Raw genomic sequence first — 20,842 nt, 5'->3', positions numbered from 1 at the left:
CTTACTTTAACATTGACAAACGTCAAAAATCTGTCAAACTTTATACAAAAAGCACCGGATAACGTTATATTTACGGTCAAAGTTAGGTGGTGCAACTCAGCCTAAGTATTCCATTTTTAACAAAAACGTGTTGCGAACTTTTGGCAACTTTGAGTGTCACGAACTCTCAGATCATAGAAGGGAATAGATGTGAAACGGGGGCGTGGCGCGTGTCTCCGCGATATGCCCAGAAACGAACATCGGCCGCGTAGCTAGGTTAGTCGCGATTCAGTCGTACTAAGGAAATGTTCTCCGAATTTTTTGGATAATGCGTCGTTACGTGCAATAAAACAAGTGAAACGAAGAACTACAGGAACAATGGAGTCATTTACTACATGTAAGTATTGCAAATCCATTGGTATTTTGGTTATAAATAAAAAAAGCTTAACATTTTTACGAACGAATTCAGTGCCGTAACAGTTACTGCGATATCGAAATCAGTGGTGATAAAAATTCTAACACACTTGTACATTGACGATTTAGTTAGCAACCACTTTATGTCATGCTCAACTACTGCGCGATGTATTTAATTTCTTCCGATATCCACTATCGTGTGAAAATACACAGTACGGCCGCATGTGCCGGTCGTAACATAGTGCCGTGCTCGTGTTCTAATGCGGTTTCCTATTATCGATAAATAGAAGTAAATTATGATTTTCTATTTTGTAATTTTAAATAAAAAAAATATGTGTTACATGCGATTATAAGATTTTACAAAAAAAATAATATCAGTAGAAGTAATGAGTAACTGTCAACTATGTAATTACTATAAGAGCTAGTTGAAAGCCTAATATAGGCATTATTTTTGATAAACATATGCGGTACGCAGATCGCCATAATTAATCCTTCAAGGCCCGCGAATCTAGATACAATAGATAATCAATTGTTATGACATTAATTGATGCCGTCTGGGACTCAAGCGGTTAAAAAGTAAATGCGTGATAGTAGTTAATAATAACGTATAATAATAAAAAGGTTTTCATACATAAGCATTTTGTGAAACCAGTTTTGAGCCTTGCCCCTAGCGATTTAAAGTATCGATATCTTGTCGACTTCATTTTATCTTTGTTCTCTCACTTTTTTTCAAAGTGTGCGTCACGTCACGCGGCCATTGATTGGCCATAAGGCACGCCTTCTGGCCAATCACAGCACTTTTAAGCCGGTTGCACATGTTGTCGTAGACTCTCAGTCGCTTTGTTTTTACACAGTTGAATGTGTGTGTGGGAGCTGTGGTGGGGGAAATGTGGGGACACTGGTTCTCGTTGTAGTTACGCGCGACTTCATATCTATTCTCTTTCTATGATCTGAGCACGAACTACTTGACGCTTGACTGTACCTCGGTAAAACACCATGTAAAATTAAAAATTCTATGATCCTAACGTAATTCAGAGTTATTATTTTTGGGAAAATCCTCAACATGAAGTACCTATGCTCAACCACAAAATCGAACCACGAAGGCTCAGAACCCGGCAGTCTAACCACAGCAAAGAGTTAATAGTACAAAATAAAGCAAGTAGAAAACTGAGATCAAAGCGATAAAAGTTAGCCAAACAAATTGTTTCTAAGTTCATTCAGTGCTTAGCACTGCTGACCTGGATACTTAGCGTGACACAAAAAACCATAAAGAAAAACAACTAAGTAAGAACTAATACTTAAACCACAGTACACACAGTACCCTGGAGAGGCCCTGCTATAAACAAAATCGTGAAGAATGTTGACTTGTGACCTTATAAAATACCTACATAGACAATCTCCAAAATATCGATGTCTGCAATTATTTTAATTGCAGGAGTAATGGTTCCGAACGGGAATCGAAAAACGAAAGTGGCGGTGCATTCCATACGCAGTCCTGCCACCTGCCATTTTGCACAAAAACTTCAATCGATTTCACACTGGCCTAACTGTAAACGAGTTTCTTACGATCGGACGTCTCAAGACCATATAGTTATTGGCATGGCACAATAGACAGGCAGTGCACGCGATTGCCTGCCTTCATTCGGTCTCCGACATTCCGTTAGTCAGTAACTGACACAGTCTTCACTTTCCTTTACGCTGTGCGCCCGTGAACTCCGCTATGCAGTAAAAATTCAACCGTTTCCGAACGCTGCTGGATTGACTTGACATAACTTTTGGAGGGAAATAGAACAAAATGGCGCGCAAAAGTTTTTTGTTCTTCGTAACTCTTGTGCTTGTGTTTTCGTCGTGTGAAATGAAGAGAAAAATTAAGGACTATCCAACGGAGAAGCAGCTGACTTTGCAAAGGAAGGAGACCACTCCTGTTGACTTTACCAGGTTGGTGGTGATGAGACTGGTGTACGGGTTCGCGAAAGTGCTGGGCTTCGAAGAGCCCATCAGTGAAGTGATGAACGGTGCTTTCGTCCCACCCGGGGCGGACGATGATGACTTTGATGATGACGATGACGGTATTTTTGACGACGATTATTAGTTTAGACAATTTATTTATTCATAGTTTTAATTAATGATACCAAATAAAATGCATTTATACAATGTAATTTATTAGAACGGGTCAGTTCATTGTTAATAAATTACCTGTAACTTTTTATTTTCCGTAAGTAATTCTTAATTTATATTTAAGGTTATTGTAAACCTAGTTCTTGGACGTAATGTCTCAATTTTTTAGCTGTTGTATTTATTAATTATTTATTAACTGATCATGTACCTGGTAGATATTACTGTTTTTGTAAATATACAACTTTTTTACCTTAACTTGCAGTTTCATTATTTTATATTAGTTATTATCACTTTTTTATTTAAGAAACATTGTTTAGAAATTGATAACTTATTTTTTAAGTAACTTTTATTTGAAAATGACTTATTTTTTCGTGATTTGGGCAATCTCTCAAAGCAAAAAAGTAACAATAAAATTCAGTAAATAATAGCAATAACATAAATTTTAATTAAATGTCATAAATCATCATTACAATCAAGGAACCAGCGCGAGTTGTTATCAACGAAGCCTTTATCTTGCGAACAAATTACATCATCATCACTCTCCTGATCATCGCACGGTTGATCATCGTCTTGATCACTATTTTCATCATCGTTTTGCTTACAGCCTTTCATTTTCCTTATAAGATCGCCCCATTTCAATTTTGTGTCACAGAAGGGACAGTTACCTTCTATGGGGATAAACTCCCCTGGAGTCAAAAATAGTTTAGCTAAGCAAGTGATATGAGCTATGAGCTCACAGCTAGAATTTAGACATGTTAGTTTTGTCTGGGAATTCGTAATATAGTTGGAACATAATAAACATTCGTCAGTGGTATGTTCTTCTGTAGATTCTTTAGATTTCTTGAGATTCCTGCTTTTGACTGGACCATGGCGTACAACCATGTGCGATGGGGGTGTCCGATCAGCCTAGAACAAAATCAATGGATTATGTAGCACAGGCATCAGGTAAATTAGAAGAAATTAATGTTTCTTTATTTATTAATATTTTCGAAACTTTGATATTTCAAAAACATAATTTTTTCGTCAATTTTCAGATGTTTTTAATAGTTATTTTGCTATTCGGGACGGAAACAATACGAGTAGACTGACATAGAACAACACCGACTTTTGTACTATACGCGTGCTCACCATAAGATTCGTCCCATCGGAATTCAAACCCCAAACCACAGTTGGCGTTGTCAAATTACCTATACAAACCACTAGGTCAGGCGGCCAAGTTCATAGCTGACATTTTAAGTAAACGCTTTCTATGTAGGTGGGTACTGTATGTGGAGCATGTCAATTGTTTTTTTTATATACTGTGTTGTGTTTTATGTTATCTATCTTGTCTCAGTAAATAAATATCACCTTGTTAGTCTTTGGCAGCCAACTGCATCAAGCACGAATAAACGTCATAGCAGACTTATCAACTCGGAAACGGATCAACACCGTATCGCTTTTCGCGTGCTGTCATCGCCTATCGCGGGCTGTCAACCGCTAGGCGAGGCGTTTACATTACGGTGCGGATAAGTGTGGGTTGCAGTATGGAGTTTCATTTATAGAATACTGACCGAAAACGATCCCTATCAGAGTTGATAAGTGTGCTACAACCTTAACTCTCGTAATCGTATTCCGTAAACGACTATGGCGGCGCTGTTATGGTTTTCATACAAAATATTAGGATTATCATACCACCACGAGAGCGAGATTTATTTGTGCTAGAGGTACTGGTCTACGGTTTCACGTAGCTACAAGCCGACAACAACTGTATTGCGGGATCGAGTCCCGATGGAGCCAAATATTGGTGAGACGAGCATTATGCTTCAACCACACCAACGCGTGCAAATCGCCATCGCCGGGGCGATCACAGCGCGACAGCCAATGACAGGTCGCGCGGATGACGATTCGCATGCGTTTTTGACTCAGTCTTGGAGATAATAAAATCAGTTAGCATTGATAAGTTGATATGATTTGATCCAGACTTATTGTTATTGTTATTGTTAAAGCTGTTTAATTCATTTATAATACTACCTTTTGCCCACGGCAACACCCGCGAAATATTCAATTTGTCAAATTGTCACAGATTATTATAAAATATAGCCTAAGAGTAGGCGCACACCGTTGATTTTTAGTTGGCCGATAGTTGTGCCCGATTTCATAGTTGTGCCCGATTTCAAATTGTATGAAGAATCGGCCAAATCGAATCGGCGTAGTGTGCGCACTCCCATACATGCCCATACTGATCAACAGCCCGACTAATAGTCCAGTCAATGAATGCCTTAACGACGGTGTAGAGAGAAATCCGTGGAACACAATTTCTGACCTCGGGACTTTATTTAGCCTAGTTAGGTGGTGAACATAGCAAAAGTCCCCGCCCTTAGCTCTTGAGCCGGCGGGGAGGGGGGGGGTTTAAAGGTACCACTTTTCGGGTTTTCCCTTAATCCTCGGAAACTATGCGTCCTAGTGACATGACTACTATGAACCAAAAAAAGCTTATTCAATTTGCTACAGGTGAGACCGTCAAGTTTTTCTATATCTTGTATAGTTTTTGCGCCATCTGCTCTAGAAGGTCTGTAAAATTGGAAATTTTATTGTTGTCTTACATGTTCCTTTCAGGAGAAAATCGACTAAATCAACATTGAGCAAACACTATAGACATGCGGGAGCATGTTAAGCCTAGTTCCATGGAGGGGACTGCACCGTGCGTATATTTAGACGAACCAATTAGAGCCACTTTTGACTCCTCATCATTCAAAAACTACTGTGCATTAACACTTCAAATTTGGCTCATGTATTGAGACTTTACAAATGTTTTTTCCCGCTAACTCCCGTTCCCGTGGGAATTTTGCAATATCCTGTTGTAACTAAGCTTTAAGTTTACCAAGGTACCTGCATGCAAAATTTCAAGCGTCTAACTTAAGCGGCTTAGATTTTTCATACAAAAGGATTTTCCCGCGAATTCCCGTTCCCGTGGGAATTTCGGAAATTCCTTGTTGTAACTAAGCTTTAAGTTAACTAAGGTACCTACATACCAAATTTCAAGCGTCTAACTTAAGCAGTTTAGATTTTTCATACAAAAGGATTTTCCCGATAATTCCCGTTCCCGTGGGAATTTCGGGAATTACTTGTTGTAACTAAGCTTTAAGTTTACTAAGGTACCTACATGCCAAATTTCAAGCGTCTAACTTAAACGGTTAAGATTTTTCATACAAAACGATTTTCCCGCTAATTTCTGTTCCCGTGGGATGGGATTTCCTAAGTACCTATACTATAACCTGCCCAGGAGTATGAAAAATAATTGTACCAAGTTTCGTTAAAATCCGTCGAGTAGTTTTTTTTTTTTTTTTGGAATTTTGATGGCCAGAACTGGCACATGACTGTGGCCAGAAATGGGGTAAAGCTGGCCAAAAATGGCACAAATTCCCATTTCTTTTTCTTTTCTACAGGATTATTTTTCCATTGAATCATTATGAAAAAAAATGTATCCTTAGGCTAGATCTAAATATATTTAATCACTTTTTACAAGAAATAAGTCCGTGATAACAAACACTGTAAAATGATATAGCCTCAAAGTCTAAAAATTCTTAAAATGGCCAAAACCGGGTCACCTGCCCTACATAAAAATTTTATAGAAATTGTCACATTGACACGTAGATTTGCCATCCCTGATATAAGCTATATTTTATAAAGATCTGTGAGAAACTGATTTTATACAGGTTGAAATTTTGTAATGCCTCCTGGAGGGAGAAAGTACTCTTAATACTGTAGATAGAAAATTTTACTGAAAGAAAACATTGAACTGCATTCAAAGATTTTCGAAAATTTTTCGAAAATTCTCTACCACACCATACAATTTTCTGTACATAATTAAAATAATTTGAGATTTCATGGTTACCCTTTCATTTGATTTATCAAGTTTGTTAGAGAGATTCCATCCTTATACTTAACTTAACCCTAACGATGGATGTAATAAAAATACAGGGTATAATTTTTAACAGATTTTATAGTCTATCCAATATAGCTTGATTAGAATGACGGCTGTCAAACAAATGTGACTAGTGATGGGTATGTTTCGTACGGTTCACATAGATGTATCGATAAGTTTTCGAAAAAATGATATGAAAAAATGCACACAATTTTTCTTCATATCTTTATTCATAAAAATGACAATTATGATTTAAATTTAAAGACAGTAAACCTAAGTAGATGTACAACCTAAGTCGTAGTCATTATCATCAGTGTTCTTCAGTGGTTTTTTCCTCTCGCTAGAGGGCGGTGGGCAACTCTTCTAGAGCAACGGTGCTATGAATACCCAAAAAATTACCGGTGATCGATTTCCGATGTTTGATTATTTAAGAATGAAATGTTTTTTGGTTTTTAATAGTGAACATTTAGAAAAACGTATAACTTGACTTAAATATGTTAAAAAATTAGTTAGAAAAAAAAATTGTTAAATATGTTAAAAGAANTTACCCTATGTTCACGGTCTAGTTTTTTTGTAACATTAAAAATTTAAGTAAAAGCGTAATTTTTATTTTAGTTTTACGTTTCAATTATATCTTACAGATTTTAATGGGAGCTTTTGATAAATTTCTTGATGTCTACTTATTGCCCTATATCCTGAAACACATGATAGAATCGAAATTTGAATTTGAGGATATAGGGCATGCAGGTATGGCGAAACCTTGATGCATTAATGTGCCACTTTTCTAAAAAATATGTTTGTTGTAGTCGTAACAGTGCCATCAAATAGGTACCTACTTACTACCTTTTCAGAGTTACAACCCAACGCTCTTCGGTTGACGTCATCGTCTTAGCTACTAGCGAGTGACAGTATCTTATTCCACAATGGGCCCAACTGATGAGAGCAAATACGATAGCCCCATTCAACACATTATTCACTATTTTATTTCATATTGAATTTAATGATTAGTAGTGTGCCCTAAATATTGGGCTATCGGTAGCCATCCCTGGTGTAGGGACTCCCAAACTCTTCAGCGGTAATTGCTAGGGTCCGAGACAGTCCAATTTGGGCTAGTTTGTTTTAGTAGCCACAAGTACTTTTCACTGACACATAATGGCAAGGTTTTAAATATAGAGCTGGAAACTTCCCACATGCACCTTCTGGTAGAAGAGATTCGACTAGTTGGTTTGTTGTCATGAGTACTTTCCGGACTTGACAATTCAGCAACACTCAATCCAACTAATCCTACTAATATTATAGTTCGTTTGAGTGTTATCGGTACCCGCACGCACACTTCAATAATGATGCTCGGATTGCTCAGATCAAACTCGCCGCTCCCCGCACAAATATTGGTGGGGCGCGTCTTCTTGGATGAAACGATCTAATAAATGTGGGAAATTGTTAGCAAGGATGGACGATGGTGTGACCAATCACTAAATTCACAATTAATAAAATACTAGCTAACAATGTGTTTTGAATGAGGGCTATCGTATTTGCCCTCATCAGCTGGTGCCACTGTAGAGAAGGTCTTCACCTGTGCGATACTCCTCATTAATGGCATTAGGTGTCATTTGATGCCAAATCTATGACTAGGGCAAGTGACCCGGTTGTGGCCACCGACCCCTTTGTGGCCATTTAGAACTTCAAATCGTTATAACTAAGGCAAAGACTAATATATTACTCTATGGTTTACGGGAATAAAAATATCTAATATTAGCAACACTGATAGCGTTAACAGCTTTGATGTGTCAAGCTTCACTTCAATCCAACAAGTCATTATTTTTTGAGAAGCGTTAATTGTTTTAAGTCTTAGCAAAAAGGCTAAGGCGAGCGGGTGAGTAAACAATCATTATTTTCTAAATCCTTTTTATTTTTTTAAATGTTTATGTTAATCCTTAATAAAGAATACACTGTCTAAAGGTTCGGACAAACCAACGCGATCACAGCGCGATCAACCGGCGTGCAGCGATGGCGATCAATGCATTTAGGTCTGGTCGCCATCGCTGCACGCCGGCTGATCGCGCTGTGATCGCGTTGGTTTGTCCGAACCCTAACACAGCGTTCATAAATTCGACACAGAAATAGAGCCCAAAAGTGATAATTATGTAATAATTCAGCGTGTCTGATGTGTTTTGAAAAAATAATTAGGAATAAAATAAATAAAAAATATATTTTCATAATTTTATTTAAAAAAAAAGTTTTTTTATTTTGCTTTATTATAAAGCCAGAAATTTTCGTTTTATTTCATTTTGTGTTTAAAATATATATAAAACATCTATTCAATGTCCGATTAGTGTAAGTTTTTGGTTCCCACAATAACTTTCCAAGATTTTTCTAGAAGACCATTGTGGAGACTATTAGTTGCCATTGAAAAAATCTTCGTTTTTTGTTATGATTGATTTAAGATGTTTCTTTACGCTAGATAGACGTTCTTTTAAAACAATAGTATAATTTAGTGAGTCCATTAATACACTGTAAATCACAAATTAAATTGATTTTAAATATTTACTTAAATTTTTTCAATTTCCGTTTGGGGTATTTTTTTTACCCCAGGGTGTTCTAAGTGTAACCAAAAATAAGGATGTTACTTAAGGGTTAATATGAGTCATCTTATATTGTTAATCACAAACTCAATCTGAACAACTTCCATCGTGTAAAAAGTAGTAACACGAGTCATACCTCTTGACACAATAAAAAAGTGAAAGAAGCCTCCGGTACACTTTGTTAAAAGTAGACATGTATCAATATACACGAAAGAAAACTCAAAATTGGTTCACAAAGCCTTACTTGTATCATTTGGCACAAAGTTATTTTCTTTTCTATACGTCGTAGAAACATACCGATTAGATACAAAAATAGCTAATTTTTCAGAGATTCACATTATGTTATAAAGTCAATTTTGATCTAAGTCGAGTTAGATCCCTTTTCACTGGGGGTACAGAATTTATGTTTTTTCGTAACCAAATCTTTTTGTGTGCGTTTAGAAAAAAGCTACCTAAAACAGCACTCTATAGTCACCGCCGGCGTTTATTACACCTGTCATTAAAAAAAATCTTATAAATAATGTTATTATAGCCAGCTTTTCTTCTTAGTTAACGTATTAATAGATAGATGGACTGTTTGAAATTAAAATTGATTGAAGCCATGCGTTGCCCGTGGTCCTTCTGCTTAAATCTACCGGTAGCTAGTAGTGTCACGGGCTCATATTAAAATCGTAAAATCATATTCCCCATGGAACGGAATCACTGTTAATTATTTTCACGTGGTTCTATCAGATAGGACCGAGCAGTAGGTCAACGGGCAATGCACGATTAAGTCATCCTTTTCAGTAATTTCGAAGGTCATTCTGTCATTTCTTGTAACCATAAAACAATTGTTTTTTGACATTATGGTGAAATAGTTTGCTCCATGTTTATCTTCGAACCATTCCAGAAATAAGTAGTCAAAGAATTAGCAGTTAAGTTGATGCGTCCTATGACGCAAATGTTGAGTGAAGTAGGTCACGTCGCATCGCAACAGACTCGATTTGTGATTCTGTTCTATACAGATTTCGTTACACTCTTGTATCTGTTTGAATTCATTTGGCTTGTTTACAGTTGTTAAGTTTCAGATTATTTCGACTGTTTTAGGCAATGCTACTGCTCCCTTTAATGAAATGACGAGCTGCTGATATTGTTTAGGAATAAATAATAAACTTATTCAATATCTCCAAGCTTACCAACACATAATTGAGTTGTAATGGGAAATCTCTATTTGAGTTAGTGTTAGGAGATCCCAGTCCCCCATGTCATTAAATTACTTTATTGGAAATTCTCCATGAAGATAACTTAATAAAGATGTGCATTTTAGTACATAATCTACCCAATACATTGATAAAAGGCAGTCAAGTGGTACTTGCTTGCGTATAATCGGTCCTATCTACAAACTTAGGATACCTTTCTCGATGTTTAACGAAGTACGCCTACATGGGACGTTCTTGAATTAAACGGTATACAATAGCAACTAGTAGATGTACACAAAGATCTCTCTGTAAAATCATTTAAATAACTGCTCTCCTTGCACGGCAATCATGTGCAATCTAGCTTGCGCCTGCGCTACGTACCTTTAATTTAAGGCCCCCTATTGGGTACAGCGTTTATGTGCAAGCGAGTATGTACAATTTGAATCACTACATATGATATCAGGACGCAGTAAATATTGAAATACAGACCAAGCCATGTAAAATGTATAGGGAAAAAACATAAAATTAGGTAAAAACGTAAAATTTTCATAAAATCAATAAAAGTAAAAGTAATACATTATTTAATCTATTGGGACTTGACATAACTTCGTAAGATGCTATGACGGTGAGTGAAAAGTGGATGCACAATGCACATTCATAATAAATGTTGTCTTTATCTTTCCCACTACGGCTAGCTAGAAAACTGCCCATTTACTGGTGGCTTATGTATGTATGTAAGCTGCTTTTCTGTTTACTTCCCGGCACATCTTTAGTGATACAAGCCCACCGACTAGAGATGAGATGAGAAACCAGCGTAACACAAACTATGGTGGACGCTATGTAATCGCGAATCTTGCATTTGATAACTTATTACGGCCTGTACCGCGGTAATGTGATTATGTTTTTCTTTGTGCGAAAATTATTATTTTTCTGGCAATTTTAGGGGATCCCTTGATGGATGCATTAGATGACGTAAAGGTTAGTAAAACAGTGAACTGCAGACTCTGATGACGAGGTTTGTACAAGCAGGGTTGTTTGGGCGCTTGTGTTAACAAAGATGTTGTCTTCGATGTTGCGATCGGTAAGCCATGACCTGAATATTTCAAGTTTATAATATAACCATATCTGTCTACTTTTATGAAAATTTTAAACGCGTACAAGTGTATTTTCAGGCTAGATTATTTATTTTATGACCTTGGATAAAGAAACCTTTGATATCTTTAGTCTCAGAATACCTCTCGCGATTTTCACAGTCGATTAACTGGTCTATTGACGTCTACTACACAATAAAAGTGCGAATGAATTCTTCGGAAGGTCAATTTCTACGCTTTATCCTCGGCTTTAAGACCAGGCGGCATGGGGCGTTTGTTACTACTTTCAAGATCAAGGCCATTCCCCAATTGTAAAGCAATAAGAGGCCTATCCGCTACAATGTAGGCTACATAATACCTGCGGCCAGTACTGGTTTTTACTAGAATTATTATTATGAGAGAGACACCATCTCTTCATAAAGACATTTAAAGTTAGGGGTGACGTATGACTAGAAGACTTGAAGAACTTGTTTTAGTGTTTGAAGATATTTTCAGTGGTTTGCTTTATAAGTCAGGTTTAAGACTAGTAATGACTTTTCATATAGCGCCTTCTCTTATATTACTCTAATGAGAGATTTTTGTCTCCAAGTGTTTGTGCAAGAGTCTTTAGGCTCCTTTTCTCATCCTGATTTTTTATTAACAAATCAATATTTACACTGAGATATGGGAGTGTTGCAACGAGAGAGTGAATTGACGGGGATGCAGTATACAGAAGAGGACATGCATACTAGAGATTCTGTTTACATTTCGGGGGTAGCATTTTGTCAATACTGCCATTGTGCCGTTCAACTTCACTCCATGTTAGGGGCCGTCCATAAATTACGTCATCGATTTTTTCAGATTTTAGACCCCCCCCCCCCTATCTATCATTTACCGTCATCCGCAGACCAACCCCCCCCCCCCTAATTTAGAATGACGTAATATATGGACGGCCCCTTAGCGTAACATGGAGTGAAGTTGAACGACACGGAATTTAGCGAAATTCCGTTTATTCCTCCCGCATGGCGACATCGTTGTCTTGTCGCTTCTCAGCTCATCAACACGATTTTTACATTTCTGGAGATTTTGTTAACATTTCAGGGGTAGCATTAGCATTTTCTCAGAAGTACATATTACTATGTGTCGCTCAACTTTGCCAGAATAAATACAAATAAGTAGATACCCTATCTTCATACAAATGCACCGAGCGCGGTTTATAATATGTGAGCGCGCCAATACATATACGGCGCGCACGCACACACTGACATAATTTATCGCGGTTTATCTGCCAATGCAGTTGGATCTTATTTGACTGTCCTGGCGAATATTGATATATTCGTATCCGAAAATCCGCGGCGTCATACTAGAAAGAAAGTATCTGGGTCTCTTGTGCATAATTTTGTACAGTTACAGTTAGTTGAAGAAAAATTACTATTTACACTACTACTACAATTTAACAAATATACAAACACACAAACTTTACCTCTTTATAATATTAGTATAGATTTAGAGGAAAACCAAATTAGTAGAACATTAGAACTGTAACTTAGGTAGGTCTATCTATAATATAAAAATAAATCGCAAAATGTGTTGGTAAGCGCATAACTCAACAATGCCTGGACCACTTTTAGCAATTCTTTTTTTATTAATGTTGAAGTCCAAGGATGGTTTTTACAGCGAGAAAAATTCGAATTATTTCCGGGAAAACCCCGGGCGGAAAGCTAGTTATAAATAAAATTATTTGTATGGTACCTACTTCTAGTGTACATCCACTAGTTATACAGGGTGTCCCAAAAAGTAGTATCAAGCTGAAGTCCAGAGGTAGAACATCACTAATCGCCGCAACTTTTGATAGTTTTCGAGTTATGTTTTTTTTACAACATACAGGATTTTAGTTTACATTCGTGTCATTCGTGTTATGGATGTAAATGTTGCAGTCAAAACTCATAATCGGTCAAAACCACATTTGCCTGCAAAAATTAATCAAAAGTGGTTTTGACTAACGCCCTTGGTCAAAACCACTTTTCACTGATTTTTCCAGTCAAAAGTGGTTTTGACCGTTTATGAGTTTTGACTGTAACATAAATACTTCTGAATCAGCTAGGCCTAGTATTCATCTAATAATAAAATCAGGCATGTGACTTGACTATTCGCGCCACAATGACCAAAAAAGTGCCTAAGCACAGAAATTTAAAACAATCATAACTTGAAAACTATCAAAAATTGCAGAACATACATGGGGGTGATTTGGATAGCCCTTTTTGGGACACCTTGCATAAAACACATAATTACACTACTCTTACCACATAATTTTACCAAATTGATGCTTAAATTGAAATCAACATCTGTGCAATAAAGTTTTTGTGTAAATTACTGATTATACCTCCCCAAGGAATAGACTAAGAGCTAGTGAATGCCAGACCTACGTAATTTTATAAAAGCTGAAAGTTTGCTCCATTGTATGCTCCCAATATAGGTAAGAATATTGGTGCATCATGAAGTCAGCATGGCTTTAGCAGATACCCTAAAAAGATTGTCTGGCAAGGAGTTAGAACTGTCAACACTGTCTGGTTGATGATGGTATGGTAAGACTTAAGAAAAAAGGAAAATTGAAAACTTGAGAAAAAAAGGCATCTTTAGAAAGGGGTCATCCATAAAGTACGTCACACGTAAAGAGGGGGGGAGGGGGTTGACAAAGTGTGACATGGTGTGACAAGGGGTGGGAGGGGTCCTAAGTTTTGTGACATCACATTTCAATTGTTTCAAATATTTGATATAATGTTGATTTCATTAAAAAAAAAGTACTTAATTTAAATTAAAATAAAACTAATTTCGGAACTGCTGTTAATTTAATAATTTTTCGATGTGAAATTGCAAAACATGTGACGTCACACTAGGGAGGGGGGGTCTCAGAAATGTGACCACCTGTGACATGGACGGAGGGGGGGTCAAAAAATCATGAAATTCGTGTGACGTACTTTATGGATGGCCCCAAAGGGCATTCATTGTGCATAGATTGACACATTTTAGTGTATGTTTGTTTAGAGTGGTTACTGTAGTTGTTACTATTTCAAAAGTATTTTAATTTAATTACTGATACCTAAACTGCCATTACTTGCAGGATGCACTATAGGATTTTTGCAACAAACCAGTCTACATAGGCAGGCATTCAGGCATAAGCTAGGATTGGTATAATACAACAAATCACTCACTGTTTCTTGATGAATATGTTGAATCTTTGGATGACATTCTCCTCGAGTCCCATTCCCTAGGCTTCTCCCACTGTGACACTTCACTGATAGAGTTATAATAATACTTCTTTCCTGATGAACTAATGTGTTCTGACCATTCGGCACTTTGGCAGTGTATGGTCAGAGGCACGTTTGATGAAGGTGCACTTCTCTTGTCATATTTACTAACACTAAGCCTACTTTTTTTATCTGATTCACTTCGTTCATGATTACTTCTACTTTCACAATCTTTGCTACGTTTCTCCTTCGGTGATCTGACACTATCTGAAAATTTTTAAACAAAACTATTTAAATTCCTACCTCTTATTTATCAAATAAAGACTTAAAATCTATGTTCAATAGCATTTCGCTTAAGCTAAGAACAACACAAAACACTCGCTATTGCTTATTCAGGATGACCCTGGTGTGTCAGATAATATTCACACAGCAGAATTAGGTTTATTTAAAATTTTACTTTTTAATTTTGATTTCATTATATAATTTTTTAAGGCTAAAATTATTATATTAAATATACTCAATAAATAATGTTATCTAAAAACTAATATACAATGAAGTTATTTACCTTGAGTCCCAACCACTATTGGATGACATAAATATGCAATTTAGAGGTGAGAGATTTAGGATATTAATAATATAAGGTTTTGCTTACCTGAGTACTTATTTCTACAGGTTTTGTAGTCTCTATCTCTCTCCTTTTCGGATCCTTTTGGCATGTAAACATTTCGGGATGTATTGTATCCTCTGTCATCTGCGAGATGGCTGTAGTGGTGGTGCCCATGACTGGAGTGACTGCCGTGTGTGCTGTGACCATGGGATGAGACATTGCCATTGGGGGATCGGAGAGGTATGTACGGGTGATCTGAAGGAGCGTACTCAGTTCTTCTGTCACTCTTTGAATGGTACTTCTGTGCAGCAAACAACAAGTAAACACGTAAACAACAGTAGAAAAATATCTCACTTTACCTACCTTAGTATTAATACTTATAAAACGACACACACATAAATTTTAAGGTTATTGCAAGAATTGGTTTTACGTATCAAATTGGCGATGTGTTTAATTTTGTATCGCAATTATTTGACAGATTGTATTATCTTCGAAGTGTACACACATCCATCCTTGTAATTAGATTACAACAGAAAGTTAATTAGATGTAAAGAATTATCCAGCTGTGGTTATGGTAAAACAATGTTGAAAAAATAACAGCTAAAATCAGGAAATGTGCAGGTGGAATCTTATAATTCCGAGAGTAGTACATAGCAGGTTTCGGCTAGTAAACTCAAAAAGTCGTTCAAATGTGATCCATTTCCCAACTAAAAACCTAAAAAACGCATGTACCTGATATGGATGGGCCTGATGCTTCTCAAAGTACCTGAAAACAAACAAAAATGTTAATACCTCCAACCAATTTACAGCAAAACTCAATCGGCGACCGCCATCTACAGATTGCAAAGCCGAAGCATCTGAAACTTTATCATACCCATCGCTTATTCGCTGAGGTTTCCTTGCATGCATTACCATCAATGCAAATGTACGATTTATTACGGCCTCAGTAATAAAATGCAAAATAAGATCACTGTCATTTAATTCAGTTTTACAGAAGGCCGTGATATATCTTGATGGACGCCATGTCACATTCAAGACACTCAAGAGAGAGATCCGATATGTATATGAAAGAGACAAAAAATGTATCCACGATAATCAACGACGACATGACGACAATCACCGATTACCAACAGGCTTTGTCTATGGTGACTAGTGATGCGAATGTACTAATAATAATCGAAAATAATCCATTCGCGTCCCGACTAAAGACTTAAAGGCCTTAATTTATAGGTCGCGCAATGAAAGTTGAGGCAAACACATACTCACATACGAATTTATTTGAATATCTCAAATCAGTCGGAATAGGCACTCACAGTCACAGCTAGAGATGGGTAGTGGGTAAAAACCCATTTCACCCGATTGGGTTTAAAAACTGGGTGATTTGGGTAAAAACCCGGTTTTTACCCATTATCACCCATTCTGGTGGGTGAAAACAAAAATAGCGTTTTTTTAAAGTGAGAAGTGGTATTTGTTGCTAAGGGGGCGTTCTAGTGTTACGTAATGCAATCTGGGGGGAGAAGAGGTCTTGAAAAACGTTACAATGCGTTACAGTGGCGGAAGGGCGGTCGATTTCAAGTTTTTAAGCAGAAGTACTTTGTAGTTGGTGTTGTTATTTGCATAGCTGGGCATTAACTCGTTAATCCGTTAATCGTTAATTAACGAAGTNGAGTCCCTTATCGAACGCTTAAATTTGGCCCTTCAGGATGTCTCTGATTGGGGCGATGCCAATCTGGTCCAATTTAACGCGTCCAAAACACAGGCGTGTCTGTTCTCCGCCAAACGAAGTCCATTTCGTCTGGCTCCAACATTCCGAGGTGTGCCTGTTAAAATCACCGAGCGACTCCAACTTTTGGGTATCGAAATGTCCAGCAAGTTGAACTTTGGCGAGTACATCGAATCCATAGCGAAAACTGCTGCCAAAAAACTTGGTATCCTCTCGAGGGCAAGGCAGTACTTCTCCAATAAGCAAAGGCTGCAGTTATATAAAGCACAGATCCGACCTTGCATGGAATACTGCTGCCACCTCTGGGACGGCTCTGCCAAGAAATATTTGGCTGCTTTGGATTCGGTGGAAAGGCGTGCCAGGAGACTAATCGACAGCCCGACCCTTGTTGAAGCGTCGCTCCAGGAACTTGACCACCGCCGTAAAGTTGCTTCTCTAACGGTTTTCTACAGGCTACACTTCGGAGAATGTGCGAAGGAATTATATAACTTAATTCCACCAGCCCCTTTCCATCACCGGGGAACCAGACGCAGGCTAGCGTACCATCCCTACATTGTCGACATTCCACCAGCTCGCACTAAGCGTTTCGACGACTCCTTTATAATGCGAACAGCTAGGGACTGGAATTCGCTGCCTGCTGCTGTCTTTCCCGAAGACTATAATCCGGGCCTTTTCAAGGCAAGAGTGAATAGGCACTTACTGGGCAGGTATGTACCATCCTAGACTGCATCTCACTTAACACCAGGTGCGATTGCGGTCAAATACCTGCCTTGGCTAGCATAAAAAAAAAAAAAAAATACTACAATAACACTAAAGTTCCACATCCATTTAGCAGGTTTTATGTGAAAGAGTAACAAACATCCATTCTCAATCTCAGAAACTTTCACATTATAATATTAGTAGTAGGACTATTACTTACAGGAAATTCTTCAAAGTACTCATTCTCAAGCCATCTTATGATAAGTGGAAGCCTACACCATGGCCCAACTCGCAGCATTTCACTAAGAACTCGGAGCTTGAACTGGTACTCCGTCTCCTTTCTAGGTATTTTCTTCAGATTCAAATGCTGCAGTCTTATAGTTTTGGTAGGATTCTGCCAGGCCCATTCGAACTAAAAAGAAATATTTTCTGATAGTGTCATGACTTAGGAGTACCATCATGCTTATTTTTCGTACATAATTCGCTGCCTGGTGCTGTCTTTCTTGAACACTATAATCCGGGCCTTTTCAAGGCAAGAGTATATAGACACTTACAGGGCAGATGTACCATCCTAGACTGCATCTCACTTAACACCAGGTGCGATTGCGGTCAAATACCTGCCTTGTCATGCATAAAAAAAATTTGCAAGTCAAAAGAGAAGAGAATTAATTGACAGTTCTAATATGTTGTTGTCCTAACCAAATAAAATAAAGTTAACTTACCCTTAACGCGGATATATTATTTGGAAAACCATGTACTATTATCACCATCTTCCTGAAACAGAGACAAGTAGTGAATATAAATTTTTCAATGAGTTCCAGTCAAGGGTTCGACTACCAGGAACATGTATAGAGTAAATGTAACTTCGTCAACTTTGTGTAAGTATATAATCTTAATTTTGTTAGGATATTGCAGGCTTATAAAGCTGTACGTACTATGGTATTATGGTACTATGTCGTATCTGACTGTACCAAATGAGACTCACAAACATTTTAGTGTTAGAACTACCTAACCTACAGGCGGTCACGGCCTTAATATAAAGCCATTTGCAAGATATTTGTGAGAGGAAAAAGAGGAGCAATTTTAAGTACTTACCAAGGTCCTCTGTTGCTAGTTCTGTGAGCGCCTCCAGCCCAAGTGCCTCTGTTATGCTGCAAGATTCGCCGGTTCGGATCTCTCGTATAGCCGATGTAAGTGCGCCCCTTATATTTTGGGTTTATATTATAGAGTAAGTAGACTCCGAAGAAGTCTTCCACCAACTCTGGCTTAGACATGGTGAGTTAACCATTACTTTTTAAATAAAAACAGCAAATTAACTTTTTTCAGGCCGCTACCAATCGATCAACATGGAAAGCATTGGGGGAGGCCTATGTTCAGCAGTGGACGTCCTGTGGCTGAAATGATGATGATGATGATGATGAACTTTTTATCGAGTGCCCTCAATCTGTGATGCCCTCCACAACTTTTCTTTTTGTCTGTTTATTTTTCGTTTGAAAAGTCAGCTGTTTTTGACATTTCGTTTCGTTTCATGAAATTGTATTAATCGAAATCCTTAAAATTCTTACTTACTTTAATTAATTGGTACTTGTAAATGATGATAATAATACCAATCATCTAATTTATTAAGTTCTATTAAATGGTTTCATTAATTTTTAGCAGGCTTTTAGGTTTACTTCAAATAAATGCTACTGTACTTGGGTAACAAAACTCAAGTTTTTGTTTTTTCAGTGAACAGCTGTTTGTTTGACATCTGTCATTACTGTCAGTGACTTCCGCCCGGTTTCACTTGCTTTTTTTCTGTTGTTTTGATCAAATAAATTATTGTAAATAGCAATAACTATAAAAATAGATACATAATTATTATTTTCCTACTGCTTACTTTGTTATCATCATGTCTGAGCAAACTTCTGAAGTTAATTCTCAAAATGTATGCGGCTTGTAAGTATATAAGACTATTAGTTATCGATTTATTCTCTTATAAGTATTGTACACCTTCATGCCTTTTCTTTAAGTTTATTTAAAGATTGATACCTACCTATATTCATATTTACATTTCAACCAGGAAAATTATTTGAAGTCTTCGTGATCGCCTATTTCATTCATAACCTCTATGAGATGGGATTCCCCTGTGTTTACTATTCGAAATATCATTTCAGGTGTAATGAAAAGTCAAGCAAATACTGCTGTCCACGCTGCAATGTCCTCTACTGCTCTCTGGACTGTTACAAGTCCGAGAAACACTTGACATGCTCAGAAAGTTTCTATAAAGACTGCGTCAACGAAGAATTGGCCTCACATCAGGCAGACGATGAATCCAAACGCAAAATGATTGAAATACTCAAGAGAATGCAAAATGAAGATTTAGGCAATCCAGACGATATCGAAGAAATGTTACAAAACCTTGATGAAAACGGCAAAGATGATGAACCGATAGACTCGGATGATGAACAGGAAATAGACTTGCATGATCGAATAAAAGACCTAAATCTTGACGATCCAGATGCGCTGTGGAATGCATTAACTACAGATGAAAGGAATGAATTTGAAGCACTCTTGAATCAAGGGGATGTGGGGTCTATAATACCCCAGTGGCAGCCGTGGTGGATGTACCATAAAGAAGAAAAACTTGTAGAAAATGTTGATGAAAAAGACAAACCAACAGAAGATAGAATGGCTGACTGTCCATCTTTAGTAAAAGTCCCTAAGTTTACAGATCTAACAGTAAGTATTACTTGATTATGTATCGTATAGGAAAATATTTATACATTAACCTCGTAAGACCGAAGAGCAAATTTTGTCGACTTCTAAGTATCGCTGAATGTGCTTTCGGAAGAACGAACAATTTGAAGTCGTAAACGCCAAACACTTCGAGTAAAAAAAATTCTATGTTAGAGATTTTCTTTTGCACCCATATTTTCAGGGACCCTATATAATAGTGCATAGAGCTTATTTTAGGTAAAAAATAACAAAAAAATGTTTTCTCTTAAAAGAACATTCGGTATTACAGACTTTAAAAAGAAAAAGTAAATAAATTGTATTTTATACTTTAAAGTAAAACATAAATGTAACCTCCTTAATAAATTAATACTACATAAAGATACAATAAATATAAAAATAAATGTAACTGAAAAGGCACAAGTATTTTAATTTTATTTAATGTTTCATTATTAGTACTTTCAAAAGTACTATCGGTTTTAGAACATACAATAATGATAGGTTAGAATGTATAAGAAGTAGAGATGAAACGGATAGTTGTTTGGCCGGATACCGGATACCGGATATCCGGCCAGCTGCTAGGCCGGATAGCCGGATATCCGGCG

At 37.1% G+C, this 20,842-nt stretch overlaps 4 protein-coding genes across 4 annotated transcripts; 2 read left to right on the top strand and 2 right to left on the bottom strand.

Annotated features, from left to right (window-relative positions):
- Window positions 1-1,981: 1,981 nt before the first annotated feature.
- LOC114352890 (uncharacterized) lies at window positions 1,982-2,751 on the top strand. The gene has a single exon (XM_028304652.1). The coding sequence runs from the start codon at window positions 2,189-2,191 to the stop codon at window positions 2,483-2,485; it is 297 nt and encodes a 98-aa protein (XP_028160453.1). The 5' UTR covers window positions 1,982-2,188; the 3' UTR covers window positions 2,486-2,751.
- A 182-nt stretch (window positions 2,752-2,933) lies between these two features.
- Window positions 2,934-18,856, bottom strand: slx1 (structure-specific endonuclease subunit SLX1). The gene is made up of 4 exons (XM_028304653.1): window positions 18,618-18,856; window positions 18,245-18,296; window positions 17,743-17,934; window positions 2,934-3,417 (listed from the first exon to the last, which is right to left on the bottom strand). The coding sequence occupies exons 1-4, from the start codon at window positions 18,794-18,796 to the stop codon at window positions 2,965-2,967; spliced, it is 876 nt and encodes a 291-aa protein (XP_028160454.1). The 5' UTR covers window positions 18,797-18,856; the 3' UTR covers window positions 2,934-2,964.
- On the bottom strand, window positions 14,435-16,164 carry LOC114352892 (WW domain-containing adapter protein with coiled-coil-like). The gene is made up of 4 exons (XM_028304654.1): window positions 15,975-16,164; window positions 15,833-15,866; window positions 15,146-15,401; window positions 14,435-14,760 (listed from the first exon to the last, which is right to left on the bottom strand). Exons 1-4 carry the CDS (start codon window positions 16,013-16,015, stop codon window positions 14,450-14,452), a joined length of 642 nt encoding a protein of 213 aa, XP_028160455.1. The 5' UTR covers window positions 16,016-16,164; the 3' UTR covers window positions 14,435-14,449.
- Window positions 18,857-19,305: 449 nt separating the features above from the next.
- On the top strand, window positions 19,306-20,459 carry LOC114352887 (zinc finger HIT domain-containing protein 2). The gene is made up of 2 exons (XM_028304640.1): window positions 19,306-19,460; window positions 19,679-20,459. Exons 1-2 carry the CDS (start codon window positions 19,414-19,416, stop codon window positions 20,256-20,258), a joined length of 627 nt encoding a protein of 208 aa, XP_028160441.1. The 5' UTR covers window positions 19,306-19,413; the 3' UTR covers window positions 20,259-20,459.
- Window positions 20,460-20,842: the final 383 nt, after the last annotated feature.

The sequence above is a fragment of the Ostrinia furnacalis genome, unplaced genomic scaffold, assembly GCF_004193835.3.
Source record: "Ostrinia furnacalis isolate ACB-3 unplaced genomic scaffold, ASM419383v2 OfSCF1461, whole genome shotgun sequence".
Lineage (NCBI taxonomy): Eukaryota > Metazoa > Arthropoda > Insecta > Lepidoptera > Crambidae > Ostrinia > Ostrinia furnacalis.
Note: the sequence above shows the minus strand (reverse complement) of the source record. Positions and strands in the feature narration are given on the sequence as shown.

Excerpts from the sequence above, each read along its gene's own strand:
- LOC114352890 (XM_028304652.1), top strand. The coding sequence starts at position 2,189 with ATGGCGCGCAAAAGTTTTTTGTTCTTCGTAACTCTTGTGCTTGTGTTT.
- LOC114352887 (XM_028304640.1), top strand. The coding sequence starts at position 19,414 with ATGTCTGAGCAAACTTCTGAAGTTAATTCTCAAAATGTATGCGGCTT. Across the intron at positions 19,461-19,678 it reads TCTCAAAATGTATGCGGCTT|GTGTAATGAAAAGTCAAGCA; the intron begins GTAAGTATATAA and ends ATATCATTTCAG.
- slx1 (XM_028304653.1), bottom strand. The coding sequence starts at position 18,796 with ATGTCTAAGCCAGAGTTGGTGGAAGACTTCTTCGGAGTCTACTTACTC. Across the intron at positions 17,935-18,244 it reads ATAATATATCCGCGTTAAGG|TTCGAATGGGCCTGGCAGAA; the intron begins GTAAGTTAACTT and ends ATTTCTTTTTAG. Across the intron at positions 3,418-17,742 it reads AGTACTTTGAAGAATTTCCT|GCTGATCGGACACCCCCATC; the intron begins GTAAGTAATAGT and ends ATTTTGTTCTAG.
- LOC114352892 (XM_028304654.1), bottom strand. The coding sequence starts at position 16,015 with ATGGTAATGCATGCAAGGAAACCTCAGCGAATAAGCGATGG. Across the intron at positions 15,402-15,832 it reads ATCAGGCCCATCCATATCAG|AAGTACCATTCAAAGAGTGA; the intron begins GTACATGCGTTT and ends TTTGCTGCACAG. Across the intron at positions 14,761-15,145 it reads CTGTAGAAATAAGTACTCAG|ATAGTGTCAGATCACCGAAG; the intron begins GTAAGCAAAACC and ends AAAAATTTTCAG.